This window comes from Sphaeramia orbicularis, chromosome 9 (assembly GCF_902148855.1).
Source record: "Sphaeramia orbicularis chromosome 9, fSphaOr1.1, whole genome shotgun sequence".
Taxonomy (NCBI): Eukaryota; Metazoa; Chordata; class Actinopteri; order Kurtiformes; family Apogonidae; genus Sphaeramia; species Sphaeramia orbicularis.
The window spans coordinates 18,557,396-18,584,180 of NC_043965.1; the positions used below are offsets into that span (position 1 = coordinate 18,557,396).

The following is a 26,785-nucleotide window of genomic DNA, read 5'->3' on the forward strand; positions in this document are numbered from 1 at the left end:
AGGTCACACTAAATACTTTGATTTATAGAAGCTGTTTTTTCCCTTAAAGTTTTGGTTTTACAGCTGTACATACTTCTCATATATCCAGATTGTTTCTTAATACAGAGACTGAGAGGTGCGAATGTGTGGTCAGAACTAAACCAACAAGCTTAATGTTGGCCTAAGACTTTTGCACAGTACTGTATATTCTGATTGAAAAAATTAACACATTTTTGCCTCAAGTCCTCAACAAATATAGACAAAAGCTGGAACCCAGATCCACCACCTAAGCCTTCTGAAAACCAGTGAAAACCCTGCAAAGGAATTTATTGATGGATAATTTACTTGTCATTTGCCACTGAAAGACAGATAGGATATAATATACTAATAAATAATTTTTTTTGGTGATCATTTCACTGCTCAATTGTACAAATGGTCTGCAGTAAATATGGTAACTGAACCAAATAACCACAATCTTGGCTGTTTAACCTTTTCCAAACATATTTCCCCTCCTACCTACAGACCCAACAAATCATTTTAATTTTTAACATAAAATCAAAAAGATAAAGACAAAAGCCCAAAACGATGTTAAGTTATTCATATTTATTACTACAGTATTACCATAAAAGAATAAAACTGACATTATTTTTTTCACAACATATATGTCACTTGTTAGCAAGTGAATTGAAACACTTAGTAGTAATGATTGATTGAAACCCTTAGTAGTAATAAAACTAGTACTTACCAGTTAGTTACTTCTTGTAAGATACCAGTATGATTCCCGTGGTTGCGCTTTTGTTGTCCGCTCTGTTTGTCCATCGCCTTTTCCGTAGTTGATTCTGATACATTCGAGTCATGTGCGCAGCTTTTGCGCAAGAGAATTAATGATGTACAGTTTGTATAAGACCATTATGCTAAAATTACAACTAGATGTACAATATGTATTTCTATGTGTTTTTTTTTTTTTTTTTTAATGTTTAATCTATTCTGTGGTTTATACTAAATTCAATACATGGTGCGCAGTTCTGGGTATGCGCTCCGCTGCGCAGCTTTGACTGTCACGTGATCGCCTTGTGACAACAGGAAGTGATGAACAGAACAGTGAGAAAGAAGATGCTGCAGTTTTGACATTTTATCACACATTTCCTACAAACATCGGGCTACAATGGCTTCATTTATTAAAGAAACACGAAGGTAAGTTGTTTCAAGCTGAGTATAAATATGAAAGCATATTTTAGAAGTGTAGCTAACGTTAAGCTACCTTTAGCAGCTTGACTCAGTACATTAAAGAGCAACAACATTATACAAGTCTGAGCCAAACTTAATGTTAACAAAGCCTCCTTTTCATCTTTAGATCTAAAATACTGTCCATATTCTGTCTTTAGTGCAGTTTAATTTCTCTGAATGTTTAAACCAGTTTCTTTCTCGTTTTTTGGGGGGAAACCTTGAGATATATTGGTCATTATTAAATTTTTATGTACAGTTTAAAGTCATTTCAGAGGAAGAGGGTGACATAAATAATAGCAGTAGTTACACACCATACAGTTACAGCCGATTATAGTCGAATCAGCAGTAGGAGCTGTTACATCAAAAGCACATTAGCTGTAGCTGTGATTTACAACATACAATTGGTAGCAAAATATACTGTACTTTAAAGCACTGTCAAGGTTTTGTAGAATTTCAATGTGAATGTTTTTTCAGTGGAGACTGTTTGTTCCTGTTGCATTATTCTGCCTGTAGTTCTAAAAACTGCTGCAAAATGCAGGCTAATAGCCTACTATATTTATTTTATAGTTGTAGTCACTATATTACACCTTATTACTGCACTTCAGATGTGTTATTATATGTCATTTAATGTTATTGTGGAGCATCATGGACACAGAATGTAATAGAGAACAGTAGTAACGTCATGTTTATTCTGGGCATGACCATAAATTATATGAAAATCCAGAAAAATGATAAAGTAACATATATGACATTGGGAATGCCAGTTTTACTGTACATTCGCTCACATAATTTATGGAACTGTGGGTCTTAAAGGATATGATGATTTAATTTGTGCAGCCTATTACAAATTTTTAACTAAATAATGCTTTATGTTGTCATTACTATGTTTATAACATGTGTCATAATGTGTGTTTGTTCATGGATTGCTATTAATAATTATTATTAATGGATGGAAGCTTTTGAAAGTCAGTAACACAAAGGTAAATTTATTCCTTTGGGTATTGTTGGCCTCTAAACATTGATTCTGTGTCTGGAATAAATGATGTAAGTACGCTCTTCACCGCTGTCATGAACTTTGATGTTGCTTTTTTCCACACAGCATAAAAGAAGCTGTAACTTTCATTAACACGATTGATGTGAACAAGTTCTCCAGGTTGATCTCCCGCATCATACAAAAGCTTCATCTGAAGGTACAGACACCGTGGAGTGTTATCCAAGCCAAAGACAAGAGGCTTTACAGGCTTTTTCAGTAAAGCTGTAGTGCCAGAGAGCGGAGTGCATGCATAATGACTTATTGGAGCATCAGTCAAACTTGGCTCTAATGAATGCACACACATGACTGGCCCTGTTGATTATTCCTTCCTTCCTTCCTTCCTTCCTTCCTTCCTTCCTTCCTCCTCTCCTTCTTTCCCTCCTTCCTCCCTCCTTTCCTTCCTTCCTTCCTTCATCCTAGTTCATTAGTTAATTGCATTTTTACTTATGTGAAATTAGATTCTTTTCATGGCTGACATTTTGATCAGCCAGTATCAGAAAAAGCACTGCTGTAACCAAAAACATTAATAATGTTGAAATATTGTTTAGCTTAGCCAATTCCATCTCACTGAATTGTTTGTGATTGCTCAGTGTCATGCCTTGTTAGGAAATACATGCGGAATTTAGCCATTGTTGATACTTTATTAAAATGTCTGCTACAGTTCTATTCAATTTTAATTTCAGTGCGGTTCCTTTCATTGTGCTTTAGTGGATAAATTTGATGAATATCAGATGAACAATATTGACAAAACATCCAGGGCACATTTCAATAATGAGATGAGAGAAGAAACAGGTAAAAGAATGAGCAAACCGCAAGAAAAGGAAAATACAGATTTTCAATGTGATGGGTTATATAAAAATATTATTTTCATATTCAGTGACGTTTTATTTATCTGTTCCTCGGTTTGTGACATGGAGGCACATATTGCGCAGCTAATTGTGATTTAAAGATTACATCAGTTGGAATGAATTGGAAATGTTGTCCATTATAAGGATACATTTCTTTGACTCTCACTTGCACACAAAAGATCAGATTATTGTAGTGTATTGATAAGAGTCCTTCATTTTAAAATGCTCACATAATATTTTTCTGTAATTTATTAAGATGATTGATAAATAGAAAATATTAATTTACAGACTTTCTCTAATTTGAGATATTAATTAATCAACTGACTGACCATTATGCCTGATCTGGTGTTGACAAAGCCTTGACTTCTTCTTGGCATCTCATAATATTAAAGACTTGAATAGAATAGAATCTGTTTTTAGGAGTGAATATATACATCACAGTAAAGAACAGATTTGGGAACTATTGTTGTTCTGCCTCAGATGAAAAGACATTACTTTGCTTCTTACATACTAACTCTAATTTATAAGTTATATTTTGACATATTATCAGCAAAATGTCTTTTCTTCACAGGGAGAGCGGACATTCAGTGAAGAAGAGGAACAAAAACTTGAAGCTGCTCTGTCATTGGATAAACAGGCTCTGAGCCTCGTTCTGGAGACAACTGCCTTTATTCTAGAACAGGTAGTGGATGTAGTCCTCTGTATTTTGCTCTGTGTTATGTAATTTATGTTAATGGAGTAAATGAAATATGAATATATCTAGAATGGGTATTGGGTGTGTGATGATGTTTTCATATCAAGTTTTTTTTTTTCTCCAGCTGGTGTCACTGTTGTATTGTGAATGATAGTGTTATGTGATTTGTTGGGCTGAGTGTTGGAGAGAAGGTACTGCTACCAGAGAGTAAACCATAAAAATAGCTAAAGGTGGCTTTATCTAGACCTAGTGTTCTGTATGTGGACTGTATCCCCTTGTGTCTCCTCTTTCAGGCCGTGTACCACAATGTGAAGCCGGCTTCCCTGCAGCAGCAGCTGGAGTCTGTTCATCTAAACCCAGACAAGGCTGAGGTGTTTTCTCAAACCTGGGCTGCTGCAGGCCCTGAGCTGGTCGAAAGGCTAAAGCACAACATCTTTGCCCCAAAGAAGGTCAGGAGAACAACTTTGTTTATCCACAACTTGTCTACACAGCACTAACACATAACTCGGGGACATGTAACACAGCAGTGTTAATTTAACTGACTATATTTGTAAACCCAGGTACTGAATAATTAGGGGCTACTTATTTTTCTTTACTCTATGGTGTGTTCCACATTACTTGTTACTTTACTCTTTATAAAAACATTATAACCATGTGATACTAAAGGGCCAATCAAAATTAAACTGACGATATTGACAAACAAATACATCTGTGGCATTTACTTTGGTGTTAATTCAATTGATCAACTTTTTGCTATATAAAAATTCTGAAAAATACTTAAATTGCAAAATTTAGCACAGGGCTCCATCTTGACACTGTTGTTCTCAACAAAATGTCAAAAATGCAATGTCTGTTTGTCATTATACATTTATTGTGAATTTCCCAGAGGTGGGAAAGGTTTATGTAAAATTAATTTGTTTTAACGAATAATTTGTAGACATCCATGCAAGTTCTTTTTGTTGTTGGTATTGTGTATTGATATTGTGCATACTGTATATGGTGTGTAGTTTTAGCAAAGGCTGTTTTTTCATTAAAATCATATCTTGTCCAGAATACTGAAAAAAAGTGAGATTTACCTTTTTAGCTGCTTGTGTTGTACCAGCTGACTTATTCTCATCATGAATTTGCTGCTGCCGGCACACAGCGATGAGCACCATTGATCTACAAAAACGACCTCTACCGCTGCTTTGACTTTGGGAAACAGCCAAGTGACACAAGACACTGCATAAAACTGATACATCTGTACATTTTCTTGTTCAAGTCTGACATGAGGAGAAAAAGAGGTAAAAACAAACTGTATAATGGGGGAAAAAGTGGTAAAAGATGATCAGTTACTGTTAAAGAGTTGCAGTGTTCTATAGATCAGCAGAGAAATTAACAGATTATTATTTGTTAAATATTTATTAATTACATGTGCATTTACTTCAGTGAATTAAAGGGCTTCATTCACATATCCTGAAAAAATGATTCATTGTACTATGAGGTTCACTCATGCTAATGTTATTCTAGTACTGACTAATGTGGCTTAGCCTTTCTTCAGTCCACATCTGTCGACCAATGATGTTGAAGCATCTAGACCCAGTAAGTCACATGTAGCTTTTTTTTATCATGGCCTCTCTCCCTCTATCATAAAACACTTAACTGGCCTGCCTTGACTCAGAGCTGCAAATATATCACTGCTGCACCGCTGATGGGGTGTCTGTTCGTAAATCAGCCAACAGGGTACTGAGCTCGTTGGATTGTGTGAGGAGACACCACAAGTATAAGACCTAGAAACTAAACATCCATTTTACATTTTACATTTAACAAGAAAAGAACTGTAGTTTGGCAAAGGAAAATACTTGGGGATTATGTATAGGTCTATGGTTTAAAATTTTCATGAGTATGATAATAATCTAGGGAGAACTTGGCTGGTAAACATCATTAGCAAATAGGTGTGCTGTCTTAAATTGAGAAAATGGGACTACATATGGGAAAAGTTCCTCTGCTGAACATAATTGCACTAAGAATTTACATCAAAACATGTTTCTTAAGATCTGTAGGGAAAAAAACTTTAGAAAGTTTAAATCCTCACAATAAGTGTAAGTTACTTCAGTTTAATGTTTTTAGTAACAGCACTAGGGTGTTTGAATCTATGTGCACATAATTTTTAAATGCAGTGACATTTATCCAAGAAAAATGACCCTGAAGACACCATAAAGTACATTATATTGTGTACATTATAATATTTGAAGTGGTGCTTCTTTCACTCTTACTTTGTTGGAAAACCTGCTTTAGTGTTTTTATTAAGACTGTGAAAATATGGGCAATATTAGCATTTATTTAAAATCAGGTTTTGGTGTGTATACTAATCATGACCATGCTAATATTTGTGTTTCAGCTGGATTACGTTGGTTGGCAGTTGAACCTGCAGATGGCCCAGTCCAGCCAAGCCAGACTGAAGTCTCCGAGTGCCGTCCTCCAACTGGGCCTCCGCAATGAAGACTCTGAGGTAAACACAGCACCACTAGTGCCATTATTTTTTCTAGCCATCCTTGCCTGTATTGTACACATACTAAGTGCAGTAATTGCACTTATTATCCGTTTTAACTAGCTGTCTATTCTCTGACTATGCCAAATGAGGGGCATCTCCAGTCTGCCCCTTTTTCTTTGCTAATAGATGGTAATCCCGCCAGTGTCTATCTTGACCCAGAGGTAGACAGACATCTGGCTCCGGAGTAACTGTAGTGTAAAGACCAGGGATGAGGGAGCTTGTTATCTGAAACCTCCAGGGTCTCTTTGTTCTCTTGAGAGGTTCACTCTTAAACCAGAATTGGACAGTATTTGCTTTTGTTGGTGGGGTTTCATTTTATATCTACTACTGAACTGTGTCCTTCAATGCACAGTGTTCACAATTTCTGTTCTTTGCTTTTTTGAGCTTATTAGTGGGGAACATATATAGTTCAGTGATTAACATTGCTAATACATTGACAGTCATCATAGATATTACTATCATGTTAAAGAAAATCATGAATATTGTTGTCTAATAAGGCTTACTACTTCATATGCAAAATTAGCAGATGTGCCACTGCAGCTTTATTTTCCACTTCATTTGTATTCAGTCTTATATTACTCTAATAGCAGGACTTCATGAACCTTCCCTCTTATTTCTTTTCCACTCAGAGAGCTTTGTAGCCAAAACAGTGTGAGATCTAAAGCCATTTCTGTTTCATATTAAATTCTTTTCCAGCTTTTAGCATGAAATACCTCATCCACTACTAATATTTTGTTTCTTTTCTGCATTCTTGTGATGTTAAGTACAGCTTCGTATCAGCAGATACTGTTGCTGTTTTGCAAAACAGATGCTGCATAACACTATAGTTTATAGATTTTACACAGGGCTGCTATTCATTGGTACTAATGGTGAAATGTTTAGTTTTAGCCTTTAGGCAGTTGCAGGTTTCTTTCAAAGCAGTTTTTTTGTCATAGAATAGTGGGACTGATTTATCCCTCTTGCCTAGAGAGTGTTGTTCCAGCTGACTAGTCAAGTGTCTTTTCTCCATGCTGCTTTATATTCTGTCCCGAGAGAACGCCGGCTCAGCCTAAATGTGGAATTAGGCATGGCATATTCAAATTGTTTCCGTCTTAAATGGTGGCCTATAGGCGTTAGCTATGAAAAATATATATATGTTTGTGTTTATCTTTGCGTATAAGGTTTTTAAGCAGAAGGCTTTTTTGTTCTGGACTGTTATTTTGCTGGGTTTTCCCTAGGCTATCAGAACTGGCATTAATTTATTTAAATCCACTTACACATTTCCCCTTGTGGGAGGAGATAGCTGGGGGGGTGGGGGGGTAGAACAAGGCTGGTACAACATGAAATAAGATCTACTTTACTGAGCATCCCTGCAACACCCACACTGCCCATGAAACAGCAGGGGGCACTGTTGTCTCATAGATGATGAAACATCCCTCAGGGCCAGTGAAGTATCTGAGAAATAGATAGGATACATCGTTTAACTTTGTATAAGGCAGCTTTAGTGTGCATAGTTTTAAAAAAAATTCCATCAGTGCACTTGTGATTAGAGCATCCTGCCTGTAAGTTTGTTGTCTTTCGAACTCCCTGAAAATTGCTCCGTGCAACTTCTACAATGTCAAAACACTGTGATGACTGAGAAGTAAATTAGTTTTGAATAGAAATGAAATTCAGCTCCAAGTGTCACACTAATTACAACGCAGATTTATAACACCCTCCCTGCTAACAGTCTACGAGAGAGGGGAAGGGGGGAAAAAAACTGCAAATAGGAGAAATTAGCGGATTAAGGGTGACAGAGGACAGGGGAAGTGGGAAAAGAAAGGGAGAGAAGAGGAGATAAAAGGCAATGGGAGAGGAGGTGAAAACAAATAAAAAACAGAACATGGAGAGTGAAATAATGAAGATGAAGAGGATAAAGGAGAGAAAATGAAAGAAAGGGAGGGGAAGGCAAGGGTGACCGTCTGTATGTTATTGATTGCTTGGAAGCCAAGTGGAGAGTTAGAAACTCTCCCATCTGACCAGCCTCCTGCTTCATTAGCACTCTCCCTGAGGAGGAGGAGGATGATGAAGAGGAGGAAGAGGACTGCCAGGGTGCTTTACATCTCCTTCACCAAACATTGTATGACATACAGTATATGAACAGAGAATCACACTGGAGAGGAGCTGTGTTTGGTGAAATGCATTTTATATACTGACTCATCTATTATGGGGAAAACCTTTTACATTTTGCATTTCCCTCCCAAAATATACAGACTAAAAGCATCATGTATATTGAAAGTATGGGTCACTTTTTTATGCTAAGCTGCTTACCTCATAAGGTTTCTAGAGTGCGACGCCCAATTTACCCACTGATGGATGGAGATGGCCTCCTGACATGTACACACCTCAGCCACTTCAGGGATAATCTGAAACCTGTTGCAGAGGTTGTTTACTTTCTTAAAGGGTAAACAACTGAGACAGAAAAGGACTTGGATCACCTGTCACAACAAAGAATGAAAAAGAGCAGATTAGAGGGTGGAAGGAAGAAGGAGAGACAGATGCAATGAAGGTGATGAGAAGGACAAAGAATGCGGGAGAGATGACACAAAAGAGCAGAAATGTGTAAATGCAATGACAGGGAGAGATTTAGAGGATAAGTCAGTGACGTTTGTGATGGAACAGGTGGAGGACACACATTGTAATTCCCTGTGGGACGTATGAAGCATAGAGGGGTGGAAGTTAGATTTTTAGTGTGCACAGTGAGATGAAATGCTAGTATAAGTAAGGACTGTCCTTTTACTCAGGCGATTAGAGTTGTAGTTATTAATGGTGTGCAGCACTTTCCATTCATCATCATCTGATTTGGAGAGACTTTCTTTTGGCTACCCACGCTGAAGATAACCAGATTTAGTGTTTCTTCAACTTGCACAGACCTTGAAACAGAAGTGCACATCTACTCATTTTAATTTTGAGGTGTGCTGTCTGTAGTGGTTTGGTCTTTGTGGGATAAAGCTGTGCTGGAAGAGAAGAGACTAAAAAAGCCCAGTGGTGGCTTCCTGCCCAGTACCTGTGTGTGTGTGTGTGTGTGTGTGTGTGTGTGTGTGTGTGTGTGTGTGTGCACGTGCATGTGCGTACCTTCTGTTTGGCTGCTGGATTGTGTAGCAAAGACACTTCTCCTTTCTGTTTAGTTTCATGTTCTGGTGTAGTTTATTCCTCATTTTGTGACTGCTTAAGGTCTTTTGCTGAGGCATAAGAGGCTCCAGGATGTGATGCACGAACTTCCTGAAAAAAGGCTAAATAGTCAGGGTTGTATGTGTTTTCTCCTGCTGTAAAATTGCCAAGAAGATGCTCCAATAAAGGCTCCAATAAACTTGAGTGAAAGCAAGTATAGAAGGCTTTCCAAACAGGGGAAGTACGTACTTAATACTAGTAATAATGCACATGTCCTGCATCTAATAGTAGTGATGCTTGTCTTATTTTGTTAACTGATGGTTACGAACAATTATTTTTATTATCGTCTAATCCAGTGTTTTTCAACCTTGGGGTCAGGACCCCACGTGGTGTCCCCTGGAATTCAAATGGGGTCACCTGAAATTTCTAGTAATCGATAGAAATAAAAAAAAGTACTAATAAAAAATATATGGTGAGTTTAGAGAAACAATCCCAATACATAAAAGACATGACAAACTGAAGTTGAAACTGAAGCACTGTGGTACTGTATATCTTTCAAATGTTCATTGTGGTTGGTTTAAGATGCTGCAGCGCTTTCATAATTCATAGTTACCTCCGCCAAGGAACAACAGAGGTTATGTTTTCTTTGGGGTTTGTCTGTTTGACTGTTTGTTTGAGCAAGATAACTCAAAAAGCTATGGATGGATTTGGATGAAATTTTCAGGAAATGTTGATACTGGCACAAGGAACAAATAATTAAATTTTGGTGAGGATCGGGGGTGGGGGGGCTGATCTGCCTTGGCAGCTTTTCTGGTTTGAATTATTGTTTGTTCAGTATTAATTGTCAGCCTTGTAAATACAAGCTGGACTGACTGTACATATCCTGACCAAGGAAAAGAAAATTCTCACTTTGTGCAGTAATCTACACCTGGCTTTTCTGCCTCCATCCATAATAATATACATTATAAAACCTATTTGTCATCTAAAATTAACATTTATTTGCAACATAGTATAGCAAACTATTACATGATCAAAAACAAATTAATTTTAGCAAAAAAAAGTCTCTGTTTTGAATGTCTGGGGTCGCCAGAAATCTGTGATGTTAAAATGGGGTTATAAGCCAAAAAACGTTGGGAACCACTGGTCAAATCTGTAGTATATTTTCCCAGCTGGTATCTAAAAATGGTAAGAAATGATGATGAATGTTTCTAAGATATGTTGTTTGGTAAAGTCATAGAGGTGTGAAGAAACTAGAAGATATGTACATATAACAAGCAGAAATCAGAATGAAAAAAAAAGCAAAACTCAGACCAGTCAATTGATTATTGAAACAGTTACCAATTAATTTAATACCTGACAGATAATCTATGAAAGGACTGATTGTTGCTGGTTTTCTGAAAATAAGTCTTAAGAGTATAATCATTCATTTATGCTGCAGAAAATTGCAGATGCTCTATATCTCCCAAAGACTGGGTCATGACCCATCAGTGGCTCTCAGGAGATTTTATTGAGGTCGACAAACACATTTGCATTTCAAGGCCTTCAAAAAACATGTCAACAACAAGCAGGAGAGGAAAAAAGAGAGGAAATTACCTCTGCGTATCTGCTTTCATTTAGCCTCATTTATTAAGTATTTGACCTGAGAAAATGTTTTCAATAAAAATGTTTTTTTTTTGGTTAAGCTATTCAACATAATCTTATAAGGCCATGTGGTAATGACACTTAAAATGGTCAGTATTTTTCATTGAAGTACAAATCTGATGAACGGGGTTGCAGTGATCTTTTTTTTTTTTTTTGTCAAGTGGGTCCACAGACAAAAAAAGGATTTCTCTATAAAGAATATCAAGATATCAGTGTCAGACACAGATGGAATAAAAATGTTTCCATTGAGTGAATATCCTCAAAGTTACAAACTTAGTCTGCCTTTGTTGTCTGAAAATGCAGAGCATTGACAAATCATTTAGGACAGTGTCATTCTTGCTACATTGTTAAAAGTAAAAGTTGATCCAATTGTAAACGCTACCTCGCTTTAAGTGTGTAACAGTTTGGTATTCCCACATGCTGTGTAATGTACCATTGACCATAGGCTTTAAAATGATTCAGACAGACAATGATCGATCTACAGTCTTATGTGCTTGTAATCTTTTCCTGCAAATGATGAAGAAAATGGGCAGTGATGGGCTCGGGCACAGTTAGCACATGGATAGAGAGGAATGGCTCACTATCTTTATGTGATTTACATCTGTGAATCTCAACATGATCATTTTCACTCTGTTTTTACTTTTCCATTTGTATTGGAAACATGCAGGTAGCCGTCCTGATGTCACTTTAATGAGCGTGTGTGTGTCGCTCCTGCTGTGTCTCTGTTCTGTGGCTTTACGGTGAACCACTGCTCTGTCGTCTGAGGGTAGAATGACATTTATAATACAGAACATCCACTTGCAAGCAGCCACTACTGATTTCAATATTTATTGTGGACATGCCAGGCTGCAGAAGCACTGAGTAAGAGCCAGTGAGCTAATACTGCATCTGCTCGCTGGTTCAGGCTTCAAAAGGCTATCTTTTGCTAACAGCTTCAGACCAACTCAGTGTGAATTGATAAACCAAAGCTTTTTTCAGTTTCAAACCACAAAAGAGAAAAAATGTACTCTTGCCTCAAAACAAACCTCCAGACAGATTTGTCTTATGTTTCTCCTGTGACTAACAATCAAAGCTGTGTATCTGTGTTAGGACAACTGTCTCACAGATGGGAAACTCCCTGTTTACTTATCAGGACATGAATGTTCTTAGGACATTGTGAATCAATACAAGCAATCTAATATGGTAAGTGCAAGTTTAGTAAGATCTAGCATTGGAACAGTGAACCTTGTGCCTGTTTGCATGGGACTAATATAACCCGTGGGCCTTTAGTGATTTGGAAATGAATCATTAATATCTGTGTTTTACGTTACACATTCACTTGGAAAAAGCATAGTCTGTTTTTGTTTTAGTTTTTTGCTTGGATTTACAGACATTATGCCCTGTTTCTGATGGCAAGTGGTTAGTGATTTACAAATAACTGTTGAAAGACAGAAAAATGTTCCTAACCGTAGCTGCGTGTTGACAATCTCATCATTTTTTAAAAAAGGATCTAAGTTTCCACTGTTAGTGAGTAACCGTGCTAGATCACAACAAGACCCTCCTGAATTTGCTCACTAAACACATGTAAAACTCTCCTTTATCATCACCACGGCAGCCTCCATTATCCTCAACTAGGAATTAGACTGAATACATGCACAATGGGCAAAAAAATGTTCCAAATCCCATCAAATCACAGAGATGTCATTTTGCGCTGGACTAAGATTATCACTGGACCTTTGCATTTGCTGCAATAGGTCAGTCATTTGTGGTGTAACTTTTACTTTACAAGTCACAGACATGACAGGATTATGATCACAGATGAGCTCTGCAATTATTAAAATTTACCAGAGGACCTTACATAGTATTAGCCCCATATAAATACGGACTTTTGGAATCAGAAAAGCATAAAGTCACTGCCAAGCCAAATTTCTGCCACTATGAATGTGACATAGGTCTTAAAGTCCATTGATGAGTGTCTTAAAGAGATCTTAAAAGTCTTAAGGTTAAGTTTCTGTAGAAATCCTAATGGAGAGTACATCTTTTCTGACATTTTAGTAATCAGCTGATGAGCAAACAGTCTTTGGCTTCATTTCACATTGACCCCTGATTCAGAGATCTGTCCTCTGACTAACAGTGTGTTATTGTACCATCTGCCCTTATTGTTATGTCAAGTATCAAACATCCTTCCTGCAGGCCTCCTATGTACATTTCTTTCTTCAAATAAAAATAACAAATAAAACAGTAGCACAGTTTGTCAGTTGTTAACAAAATGGACAAATAGATTGATAACTTTATTTTAACGTGTTCGTGTCAGATATGATTTCTGCGTAGATCATTATGCATTCAGTCTGTGGTTTAAATAAAAGCTCCAGCTGTATCTCATTTCAGTATTTTTCACTGGATGAGTGTGTGTAAGCGTCACAGAAACCCTGCTGTTAATTGCTCTCATTCATACACAAGTGCTTCTGAGTTGTCAGAAATCTAATTTTTGCACCAGAATTGAATGTAGCAGCTTCTTTGACTCTTTAACAATTTCATTTCTCTTTCTTAACACATGCATTGCCTCTTTTATCTCCATATTGATCCCAGAACTAAATATCATAATGCAGCTCTTCTTTTATTATGTTTGTGACTTATTCATGAATCTTTCTATTGTTGTTTGATTTTTTTGTGTCAAGTCCTCCCCAGCTAGCTCTGAATTATAAGCCAACTAAATCTAGTTTGTGGAAACCTGCTTGTTTTTGTTATCAAAGCATCAGACATGAAAGACTTCTCTTCTTGTGATACTAATTTATTTTTTTCTGTTCTGGCTTACAGCAGCAGTGCTGTAATCACGGAGGAACGAGTGCTCTTTGTTTGAAACCAAACACACATGTACACCCGTTCACACGCAGACACGCTCGTGTGCACGCATCAGGCCCTCCGTGGTGAGGGCTGTGACTTTATTTATTAACACCGTGTGATGAGGAATGCAATTAAACATCCCGTTTTGACTTCTGCGAGGAGGTGCTGTGATCAGAGCCTCCCTGAACATCCTTGCCTCACGTGTCTCTGTCATCACAAACAGCGGGCCAAACTTTGAACGCAACTCAGAGCTCTCCTCAGGAGTTATGTAAATCCCGGTTCTTGCCTCCCACATGCTCCTGTCATGTCAGGCAAACAAACAGCACTTCCAGAGGAGATCTCAGCCTTTGCATTTATCATTGGAGGGGATTACATGATCTGATCAATATATTGGAGAGCCCTGATGTAAATGCTACCACGTTGAAATCCTTCACACCAACCACCCACCAGCCAGTAAGGACAAAGGCAGCTTTGTCTCAATCTCTACTTGCCTTGCTCTACATGTCCCAAGATGCTTTGTTGCATTGTGTGCACATCTTTTTAAGGGTCTCTCTTTTCTCTCTCCGTCTCTCTCTGTCTCTTTCTCCATCTCTCCCTCGCCCTCCCCCTTTCCCACTGGTGATTTGTTTTTCTCCTGTGGGATTTGGGATCCCATTCATTGGGTGACCATTGTTCGGCTCTTATCCATTCCAGAGGACGGGCCCCGAGCGGCAGAATGGGTGACTGTGGGTGCTCTACCACTCCTCGCCCACCCCACTCCTCGCTCCTTGCCATGCGATGATGTCATGGCTTTTATTTGCTCCGGGGGTACCCATTGATTCCCTCTCCCCATTACACACTCTCTATATCTCTCTCTTCCACCCACCACCCCAACCTCCACTCCTGTTTTCCTCAGCCAGTCCCTTTTCCCAGATTCTTTTGCCTCTCAAAAGGCGCCTGGGGGATTTGAGGATGTTTGGATGTTGTTTAGCACACCCACGGTACATGCTTGACACCCAGATAGGGAAGCCATCAACCCCGCAAATCCAACTGAAACTCCTATTTAAATCTCACAGATTTAACATCCCTTTTATTCTCACATCTCCTTCTCTTGTGATCAGCTTTTATTTCTTTCTGGTTATTCAACCCTGTTTTGTTTCTCACCCAGTTTTTGAAGTAATCATTAATCCTCTGATAATGTGGTGCCGTTTTGCCATAGCCGGTAGGGATGGTAAAAGAGTACTTAAGACTGAGATTTTCAGATGTGCATGGGTTTTTTTTTTTCTTCTAGGACTTTATTTTAGAGAGGCTGCTGTGCCTCTTGGCTGAACTATGCTGGGGTGAGAAATCTATTTCAGTTTAAACAAGACGTACTGATTGCAGAAGCACGGAGCCAAATCGCATCCATTCATTCCAGTCAAAGTTGGTTGATAGGCACATACGAGGGGAAAAGGGCTGAGATTTTGATTCAAACACCAAATATTTATAATATTGCAAATATTTCATCAAATCCAGAGGAGGTTTTTGACATTAATTTTACATTTCGGGATTGTTCTATACTTCTCTTTTGTGATGCATTGTATCTGTGCATGTTTTTCCTTGTCCACTCACCCCATACTTGACAGGATATAAAGAAAATGAAAGGATATGAGCTGTAGCCTTCTTTCCTTCTTAGAAATAATGATTATGATGAGTGGGTTGAAGCTTGCCGCTGTTGTCATCCTCTGTGCGATGACAGGGCAAACACAGAGGGTTTTCTCCACCTGTACCAGCAACTAATGTCCAACACAACACGCAAAGGCTTTGATGTTTTATTGAAGGTTTTGATGAAAGGTTAAGTGTTGTTACAGAAAACAAGCTGGTTTAAGAGTGATATCACCTGGATTTCTCTTACCTAGAGGTTTAGTGTACTGTAAACATATTTTAAGTTAATAAACACAGTTCAGTTGAGTAGTTGTGTTGCACTCTGATCAGCAATAAAATCATATTGATGATGTCATTGCAATGGTACCTTTCACTTGGTTTGACATATTAGGCAGCAAGTGAACATTTAGTTCTTGAAATTTCATTCATTCATTTAGTTCTGAGTGACTTTGACCAGGTCCATATTGTAACGGCAATGACTGGGTCAGAGCATCTCCACAACTGCAGGTCTTGTTGGGTGTTCCTAGTCTGCAGTGGTTAGTACCCACCAAAAATGGACTGAAGAAGGACATCCCAATCTCAGAACAACTGAGCATCTGTGGGAGGTGTAGGACAAATAAATCTGCTCCATGGAGATCCACCTCTTTACTTCCAGGACTTTAGGAATCTGCTGCTGACGTCTTGGTCCAGATACCATAACACACCTTCAGAGGTCTGGTGGAATTTAGGCCTCAGGTCACAGCTGTCTTTGCGGAAAAAGAGATAGATGATCAATTGGTGGAGATCCAGTTGTTGTTCTTTAGATACTTTTGGTCGATACTAACCACTTTACATTAGGAATGTCCAACAAGATGGGGAGATGCTCTGACCCAGTGACCATCACAATTTGTCCCTTGTCAAAGTTGCTCAACACATTGGCTTCGAGGGCTAAATGTTCATTTGCTGCCTAATGTATTCCACCCACTGACAGGTCCCATTGTATTGAGATAATCAAAATTAATACCACTTAACCTGTCTTTGCTCATATTTTTATGGCTGATCAATGTATAATAACCTAATGTTGCCAGCATTTAGATAGACAGACATATGTACTTTTTTTTTCTTTTTTAGGTTAGAATCTGTAAATATCCAATTGAATAACTTCACATTAAACATAACATTTCCACATCTATGTTTTATATTTTGATGTGTTACGGATTCAATGTAAGAACCTGATCCATGTGGTTCTCTATTAATGGTTTTATTTGGTTACTACAGCTGTTACTTGCCACTATTTTGTTAGAATTAAACAACATAATATGAACTTACATTGCTAAATGTAATACATTCAAATTAAACTTTTATACTTTACATACATATTTTCATAATCATTGGTGAAAGCATCTCCAAGGGATGTTCCTACTTTCCATCTGAACATCATCCAACTACTACTTTGATTGTTTTTTAGGCTCCAAGTGGCAAAAAAATAAATACTCTTTTACATCTCTTTTTAATGCCCTGCAGAAAGAGATATGTTTTGTTCTTGCAGTATTTCCGTTCTATGGTGCGTCACAGATACACAGATATCATATAGTAGATACTTCTATTGAAAAGATGCAGCTCTTTATATTAGAATTAGTTGTAGACTGAAAACCCTTTTTAAATAAAAGTCAGTTCTGATGGAAAAAGTAGCTTTGTGCAGTAATAAAGAAACTTGACGATACAGCACACTGAATTGAAGCATGAGGCTGGTGAAGATTCATACTTGTGTATAGATTTAGCCTCTCTGTCAGACTTGGTGCTCTAACTAGTGCACATCAGTATGATCCAAGTTAAAGCACAATGAAACTCAGTTGTAAAAGTTATGTTATTGTAGGTTGTTGTGAATGACACTTTGTATGTTTAAGTTAAAATGTTTTTGAAAGGTTATTTGATGGCCTCTTTCAGGCTGTACTGTAAAGTCTATCTAACTCTTCCTCGCTCTCATTCTATCCCTCTCACACACACATTTCAGTCCTCCCCCTCTCCCTCCTTGTCTTTGAAAGCGACAGTGTCTACATACCACGGGGGCACAGGCCGGCTGCCTTGGCAATCCTCAAGCTCTGCCACATCGTGGAAAAAAATGGGCCTTACAGTCATGAATATAGCAGCCGTTACTTGTCTTGTTTAAACCACTCTTTTTGTCTCTCACACACACATGCATGAACACACACAGCTCAGTTGCTCGTGACCCCTGCTCCAACCTCGTGCCAACCTAATACATTAAACTGCATACTGTTTCAAAATGGAGGCCCTGGCTCAAGGGGTTGAGTGCGAATTATCTTCGAACCTGGCACCGTCATGGTTAGTCAGGGCTCACACTACAAGCTGCTGGCTAGCTTCGGCTTCTATTTCAGATCACACTTAGAAGATTAAGGCGAATATCCTTTGACACAGCTTTTTTAGATGCTTCCTCACGTTGTAGTAAGCATATTCAGAAGTGAACATGCAGTTTCAAAGAGGCAACCAGAAACCTAAACGGCTATCTATAAATTTACTTCATTGTATTCCATACATCACAAATACAACGTGGCTGCTTCTCATTTAGAACATCAATTCCCAGTGCTGTTGGAAGCTAAACAGAGTTTATGAGCTTGGCAGTAGAGGCTGGTACATGACATGGCACCTTCCCTCTTCCTCCGTATCAGGCAACGATAACTAGCTGCCACCACCATAATCATCTTGTTATGGCTCACACACAGCTCATGTTCCTTGGCTTGTTTATCTTGGCATTGGAGCTGTTGAGTGCCTCCATTCTTGCTCTGGCTCTGCATCATAAAGCTTCCTGATTTACAGGCTCCTAAACGTTAGTCATAATTTTTGCTTAAAAATTACATTGCAGCACGTAGAATATGTGAAAAAATGGTTACTTCTTCACCAATAGAAGGTGACAGTCTCTTATTTGATCAAAACAAGCAAGCTCCTTATGAATCTATGAGTTTTTACTGGGGACATTTTGTGTTTTTCATTATTTTCTGTCACATACATAATGTCACGATATCATATAATAAGTGAACCTAAAGTGCTTGATGGCCCCTCCAAAAAGATGTTTCTGTCACCTTTACTTCTTTTTGGATCATTTGGTGCACAAATTGAAAGGCAGACTTAAATTGACTGCAGGTAAAGCCATTTACATATCTCTATAAGTATAATATAGTGATGATATCAATTAATTAAAGACCTGTGCACTAATCTTATCATTTCATTGTACTGACGATGTCTGTATTTTGTCACTTGCTTTACTGAAAGCCCCAAAAAGCAATTACAGGGAGTTAAAGTAAGAAAACAAACTTAATCCAGCTAAGACCCAAATGAAATGCAGCCTTTCTTGTTATGTGGTTCCCATAAAGCCCAGTTTTGTTGTCAGTGCTGATCACTCAGCCAGTAAGAGCATTTTAAGGATATTTCTGCTATTATTGTGGTCGCAGTATTTTGCGGAAAATTCTGTGCTAGAAACCTGTTTTTACATTTTTAAAGATTTATTGACATTGGTGTGTGCATGGCCTAAATTCAGTGGTTGAAAAGCTCGAGGGTTGAGCTCAAAGTCTTGTAAACATTAAGCCTTGGATAAATAGTCTGCAGAGGCAGAGCTTCCTCTGCCCACAGATAAACGGCTGGCTGTAGTCATTTCAGTTCAGTGGTGGACAGTTTTTAGGTGCTTAATGTGATTTGTCTTTTTTTGATGTTTGCAGCCTTCATTTAGACGGTGTAGGAAGTGTGAAGAAAGAACACGAAAGCACTGGCCTACTTCCAAGACAGATACTATTAAAAATAATACACTGTACATGATTTGTTAGACCTAGAATCAGTGTGTTTCTCTATTTTTATTGTATGCATTTTCTCTTTTCTCCCAGCTTGCTGTTTTTATTGGGTAGCTAAGCAGTTTGTTTGAGGACTGTTTCTGTCCTGATCAGGTAACTTTTTATGCTTTTTTTGGGTTTTTAACCAATATTTTTACGGCTTAAATTAGGCACTTGATCCGCTTTAACATCACTGTACAAACTTTCCTGCTCCACTGATATTAATGTTAAGTGGGCTGAGCACCAGTGTAAATATGGTACTTCACAGAGAGTGTTGCATCATTGGGTCATTTGTAGAATTAATGATGCCAGGCTAATGAGTGTACTTAGGTTCTTTAGAGTCTGTCAGCATTAAAAGTCTCCTTTAACCTGCAGGAGTTTGTGTAGTATGGTTTAGTATCACTGAGGAAATAAAATGGTAATTCAGGCAGCCAAAAATGACAGCTGTCAGATGACGGTCTTGGATAGACAATGGCAAAAGTGTGAACTATGAGACAAAATGATTCTGACAGCATTAAGGGTGAGGGGAGTCGAGAGTAACACTACCTTATATTCAGGAACTGGCCGTGGCTACAGGGATGGCTGCAACTCTGAATTCCAAATTTATCGTGTGAGTTAGTGAGGCCACAATCCAGAAAAAGTGACGAAAGGGGTGGCCAGTTTTGCAGGTGATCTACTATCAATCCATCAGTTCAACTAATAACAAATTAACACAGAACTAGATTGCACATAGTCATGACATTATATATCAAGACCAGGAACAAGATGGGTGAATATCTGGGCTGTTTTTAGTCCATCCAACATGAGATTAGAAAATTCTCTTCCCTACCACCTGCTCCCTGTCTCGGCAGCGCCTCCACTGTGTGGAACTGTCACAGTCATGCCAGACACATTTGGGTTAAGACATGCTTTTATGGTATTATATAATGGCGCAATTAGCAGTAAATCAACAACCACAAACCTTGGTAAGACACACTGTCAAAGTTAGCACTTTGAAAGGGAAACTCCGACAAATACACATGCAATTAGGCCAGGTGCAAAAGCAACTGTGCCCATGCCTTTCCACTGTTAAGTTTATTCTGCACCCCTTCTTGTGACTCTCTACTGTATTTTTTTGACACAAATGAAGGTGTGTGCTAGTGCAGAGCATTAGTAAATTTCACCCTTGGACCCTTGTAGTCAAATGACAACAATTAAAATACCATCACACTGCCTCAGCCCTTTAGAATCCTATGGTAAACTCTTTTAGAATTTGCGTGTAACTATATCCTATGATGCAAAATTGCAGTTCAGATCATGGTTTGTGACTCCACCCTAGAGAGGGTCATATGATCTTTTGGTCACATTGTCCAGCCCTAATTTGAACATTACTGAATATAAGAATATAACCGAATACAAGCATAGCATTATCCTGGCTCTGTGGTTTAAACATATATACTGTGTGACTGCAACAACCCTGCTTTGTTTTTGGCATGAATCCTTAAGGGGACATTAGTGCTGATGTATCTACTAATGTGGTGTTGTAGAAATACTGGGAAACAGAACACAGTAGCGTTCAAAGTCTCTAAAACAGAAGAGCCTTGTTATGAACTGACAAAACTAGCAGTATATATTGATTTGTATTAGAAGTCTTATTGCAGTTACGTGACAAACAAAAGTGTATTTTTTCAGCAGTGCATATAGTATAACATTAATGCTATAGATGAGAATGGTCAGTCATATCATTGTGCAGGTAAGAGCAGTCTGAAGTGGACAGATCCCTGTTAGCCTTCTTTCATAAGGCTTATGTTGCTGTCTCTTATCTATTGTATTCATGTAGTTTTGATGCTGAACCACATATGAGACTTAACTCTGTACACATTCACACTTTCTAATGTGCAGTCAAAACTTCTCTCTGTCTTCCTTAGCCTTTGTAGCTAATGTCTGAATTAAAGAGTGTGAATGAGAAGAGGAACATCCTGTGTATGCAGTTGGTGAGAAAGCTATTTTTGGTGTCTCTAAAGGATGACTCACAGTGACATATGAATAGATAAGAAATGATCCTTCCATCAGCTATGAAAAGCCACTTTTACTGTTCCATCATTGCCACATCCGCACCATTTCTTTTTGTTGTTATCTTTCCATTTCTGCAATTGATCATTCTTCTTCTTCTAATTTTTGACATATCTTTTTTTGTCTCTCCTTGCTTGCCCCCCCCCCCCTCCCCCCCCATTGTAATGAGCACACACCCCATCTGCTTGTCTCATTTGTTGTCATGGTAATTGGAACAGGTATCATATTGATAGCTAAAGCCTATGACGGTTTGTGTGTTTAGAGCATCACATATGTCACCTGCAATTAACAGTGTATAGGTCTTTAATTACAGTTCATACATGTCTGTATGAGGCTCACCGGAGCAGATGTGAGGTATACCCAAAGGAAGCATCCTAACATGCCTGTGTGGTGAATACATTAAGAAGTAACCAGCCTCTCTTATTGGTATTATCAATCTTTCCTGATGTAATAGGCTGTCAGATTTTGTTAAACATTGAACAACAGATGAGGTCAACATTAAGCAGCTATAACTGTCAGAAAATATGATTTATGTTACATGCATAGTGTACTAAATGTATAACAGAGAATGTTTCATAATTCCAATTTATGTGGGGTGTGTATATGTATTTAAAACATCTTGAATTGTCTTAAGTTGATGTTTATAAGACTTCAGAATCCATTAACTAATGTTAAACTTTTACTTTGAGGTTTAAGTTGTCACAAGCATTTACATAATTTAATTTATCTAATTAATTTCTCAATATCACTCACACTCTTCAACAAAAGTTAATATTTATGATATTTAAAAATTTTAAAGCTACGGGAGCTGAAGTCAGAGTTTGAAAATACACATTTTCTGTTGTCATCTTGGTACAAATCAAAAGACTAAATGTAAATACGTATGACCTAATGTCATTTCATGCTGTTGTGGAAAATCCACTTTTGTTATGTTCAAGTTGCTTCTGACGGGCTGTGATTAACAATTGGTAATTACAGCTGTCAATCACATTAATCCTCATACCTGTAAGATTAACCAAAATCTGCATCATGAGATAGATTTTCTACAGCCTGAGGACTCAGGCAAGTTGTAGATGTCTCCAATATCCTGAAAGGTAATTATGGAGTTTTTGGCCCAGCGCCGCAAAAAAACTCTCAAGCGCTGCAGCTTTAAACCTGTTTTCTTTGGCACAATATTGATTGATCTAACGCTTCTAATAACCATATTTCTACATAAAATCGACTTCTGCACAGTACCACATACACTGCCCGGCTCAAAAAAAGTGTAACACACAATATTTCATGGACGGCTTTTAGTACTGATTATGGGATTCATTTGTTTTGGTAGTATTAATGCCATGTGATGCTTAGCTGTGCACAATAAATGTCACAACATGAGTTTCCACCCAGACTTACATTAATTTTTCTCCCTGATCTTGTACTGATGATGGAATGTGTCTATGTCATCAGAGACGAAAAAATCCACTAATGTCCAGACCTGGTCATTCAGTATATTCAGGTTCAGCTGACACATAATGTTACTGAGCCTAGATCTGACCAACAGAACCAACCCCAGATTATAACACTGCCTCCACAGGCCCATACTGTAGGCACTAGGCATAATGGGTAATCACTTTATCTTTTTTTTTTTTTTTATAATAACTTTTATTTAATTGAAGGAGATTTTACAAAGTATTACAAAACACAAAAACATACCCATCTATACTTAATAACTGTGTACATATTTCCCCATCCGTATATACACCCACTCATAAAAATACACACTTGCCCATGTTTATAATAGTGAATAGAAATAAAATATCTGCATAGATGTTCACACATATAAATATACACCAACACATATGTTTACAATAACAAATGCATGTCCGCTTAGACTAATATGCATATATGTCTACACACACACACACACACACACACACACACACACATACAAACTTACACCCTACATACACTTTTTCGCCCTCTTTTTTTTTATGAGAAACGTGTTTAAAAGTCTATAATATTCCGTGGGAGTGTCTGTAATCAGTCCAGTGTTCTTCCTCTTAATCCCTTTATCCACCCCTCTTCCCACCCTGACTTGCCCATCACTCTAGAACAAGGTCAGTCTGGACTCATCAGACCACATGACCTTTTTCATTGAAACACAGTCCAATCTTTATGCTCTATATCAAACTGGTAGGTGTTTAAGCAAACTTTTTTTTGGCCAGACATTGTATATACTACCTACTTTTATATTTACCTGCCTTGCTCGAATATGTAAAAGATGAAAGATTTGTCCAAAAATCAATCACAAATGTGGCTATAAATGTAGTAAGGTCTTAGAAACATTTAATTTAACTATCTGATACCTGTAGACACCCTGTAATGATGTGAAGATGAGAGAAAGCTGCAAGCTGCCAATCCTCATTTGACAAAATCAAAGTGATAGATATTAGATGTGGTTTTATTGTTTGGCAAAAGACTTTCCGTTGTTAAGATGATTTTTATGTAGACAAACTTCAATTACTTTGATAATATATTCAGCAATAGAACCTGTCACACTGACTATTTATTTAACAGTTTCACGGGACAGTCACAAAACTATGTAATTTAGCAAAGGCAAGCAGTGAGAAGTTAAAGTAATACTGAAACAGCCAGATTTTGCTCATGCAGTAAGAAGACAACTCTCAGGAGACAACAGGTCTAAATCTTGCATCCCTCTTCTGGAGTGATTGGAGCTGGAGTTTCTAAATATTGCACGATTGTCCTCGTAGTAAGCAGTGTGTGATTACAGGTGTGTGTCACAACAAAAGAAATATGGGATGGTGTTGAAAGAGCCTTTGTTTCAGCGTAGACAGCAGACTGATTCATATTCAGCCTGTTTACATGTTTGCCTGTCTGTTTCCTGATAATGTGGGTCAGAGAAAATCCATCAAGGCGGAGAGAAAATAGTATCCCTTATTCCACACGTGGCTGTCAGCCTGCCTGCCTGTCAGTCTGTGCTTTTTTTCTACTATCACAGTGTGTAATACCTCTTATTAGCTGCAGGTCTTCGCTATCCGGCTGTATTTTGTTTGCAGCTTTAGCGACAGTGTTGGTTCCCCTGTAGCATGTCTGATGGGAGCCAAACACTCTGTTCTTTGTTTAGAACCTGTGCAATGAATTATAGATACAGGAAGCTGCTCTAATATGTCATTTTGTTAAGCTTGGCACACACCCACACTTGAGAATATTTGACACAATGCAGTCACGTGCATAAAAACACACATACCGCAAACCATATCTATTTGCGTAAATGTACGTAAGTTGAGTTTATTAAAATAGACAAGTACATAATGTTTACATATGCGTACAGCTGTCACCGACACATGAGGTGGCATCTTGGGAAACCGCTTTTATTTATTTATTTTTGATCATGAATGCATTTCAGAGTCGCCCACAGACATTCCAAATTCATTACATACACCCTTGGAATTCTGTTCTGGTTTCATTTGTTTCATTTAGTTCTGTTGTCAGGTACAAACTCAACTCGAACACACACATACACAAACAGATGCAGAGTGTGGGTTTGTTACAGACAGTCACATCAGTACAAGTACAGGCACACATGCTTCATATCAATCAGAGTGTACCTTTTCCCTGTAATGATCATCATGCTTTTTTGCTATGTACGTATAATTGTATTTTTTTTTATCCCAGGGATACAGAAAAGTTGCACAAAGTCACAGCAGTCGGTATTCACTCATATTTTCACAAAGTTTGTAGTCTGCTTTGCTGTCCCATTGTCTTTGGTTATCTCGTGTGTGGATATATCACTGGAAGTTACAAAATGTATGTTGATCCTAAAAGGGAAATTCCCATCTCCTTTGCTCATGTGACTTCTGTAAAGTAGCAACCAACTGATTATCATCCTAACCAAGTGTCATATCTGAAATTCAGCAGTTTTTCAATTATTGCTATCTTTCGTTCCCAAATCCAATATCTGATCAAATCAATTTATTGCTGCTTTGACTCTGATGCTGCTGCCTCTGTCAGTCCACAGTCACAGACACTCAGCTCTTTCACTTCATGTACTTTATCATACTTTGAGGAGCTATTTTGTTTATTTATTAAATTGTTCTGTGAACTTTATCAGAAATGCTGCTGGGAGCTTCCTCTACTTTTGGTCTTAAGATAATGCTGACAAATTGCCTTGCAATTAATTAAACATGTGCTTAAAGGCACTTCATTAAAGTTTGGATAATAGTTTATGTTATTCTAAATTCTGACAGCAAACTTGATGTTTTTCTTGGTTCCAAATATGAATTATCCAACTAATAATACATAATAGTACACATTGGCTGACCCCGTCTTTAATCACAGTATCATCGCTACAACTACATGCTTCAAGAACCATAATTAGTCGTGTCTGAATAAACAGCGCACACATGTATTTGGAAGAGAAAAAATGTAATCAGTGTCCAACATTTTTGTCTAACGTTTTTCATTTTCACTCTAGCTGTGAACAGTTTTGATTATTAAGGGATTATTACTGATATTTTGGTTGTCCTCATTTTTTTTGCACTTCACTTAATGTGTTTAGAATAATGTGGTTAAAGTGTAAAATTGTTTACAGTCCTTGCATCATCATTAGGTTTGCTGTTATAATAATCACACATATTCTCTGTATTAATACTCATCCAGGATATATTGAAATATGTGTAGCATTACGAACCAAAGTGTTAGGGAAAAAAAGCTTATACAAACCAAAGTCATATGCACGTAATGTGACATTTCTTTCCACTTAGCACAGGGGTGGGCAGTCCTGGTCCTTGAGGGCCGGTATCCCGCATGTTTTAGATGTGTCCCTCTTCCAGCACACCTGAAGATCATTATCAGGCTTCTGCAGAGCTTGATGATAGGCTTATCATGTGAACCAGGTGTGTTGGAAGAGGGAAACATCTAAAATGTGCAGGATACTGGCCCTCAAGGACCAGGATTGCCCTCCACTGACTTAGCATGTCTGTAACGGTTTAGTTCAGACAATTTGAAATTTACTGGATTAATTTTCAAGTTTCATTGAACATGTCAGATGTTTCGTAGGCAATGTTTTTACATGTGAACAGGCGTCGCACAAAATTATGACTTTAGCCTGTAGTAGCCACTTAGGTTAGAGTTTGGTTGTTTTTAATACTGTGATTTGCTATCTCCTGTATTTTCTTGTTATATCTGAAGAATTAAGAAAGAAAAATAAATATGTATGCTCATTTCAAATGTACAAAAAAAAAGGTAAAGGTGGCTTAAGGCTTTTACACTGTGCTGTGCAGCCTTGTTGTAATGTCATAAACAATACAAGTGTAACTAGACAGTATGCACTTCTGCTGCTAGGAGTCTCTCAATCAAAGCAATAATAAAAGATCTAGTAGT

At 37.8% G+C, this 26,785-nt stretch overlaps 1 protein-coding gene across 5 annotated transcripts in view; it reads left to right on the forward strand.

Moving 5' to 3' along the window:
- The first annotated feature begins 1,045 nt into the window (after positions 1-1,045).
- commd10 (COMM domain containing 10) overlaps positions 1,046-26,785 on the forward strand; it is a 66,448-nt gene continuing 40,708 nt past the window's right edge. For all 5 annotated transcript variants that reach the window (XM_030142997.1, XM_030143001.1, XM_030142998.1 and 2 more), the window contains exons 1-5: positions 1,046-1,173; positions 2,306-2,396; positions 3,659-3,769; positions 4,075-4,230; positions 6,162-6,272. In XM_030142997.1, the coding sequence (XP_029998857.1) occupies positions 1,145-1,173; positions 2,306-2,396; positions 3,659-3,769; positions 4,075-4,230; positions 6,162-6,272 (498 nt within the window). In that variant the 5' untranslated portion in view covers positions 1,046-1,144. The remainder of the gene's footprint in view (positions 1,174-2,305; positions 2,397-3,658; positions 3,770-4,074; positions 4,231-6,161; positions 6,273-26,785) is intronic.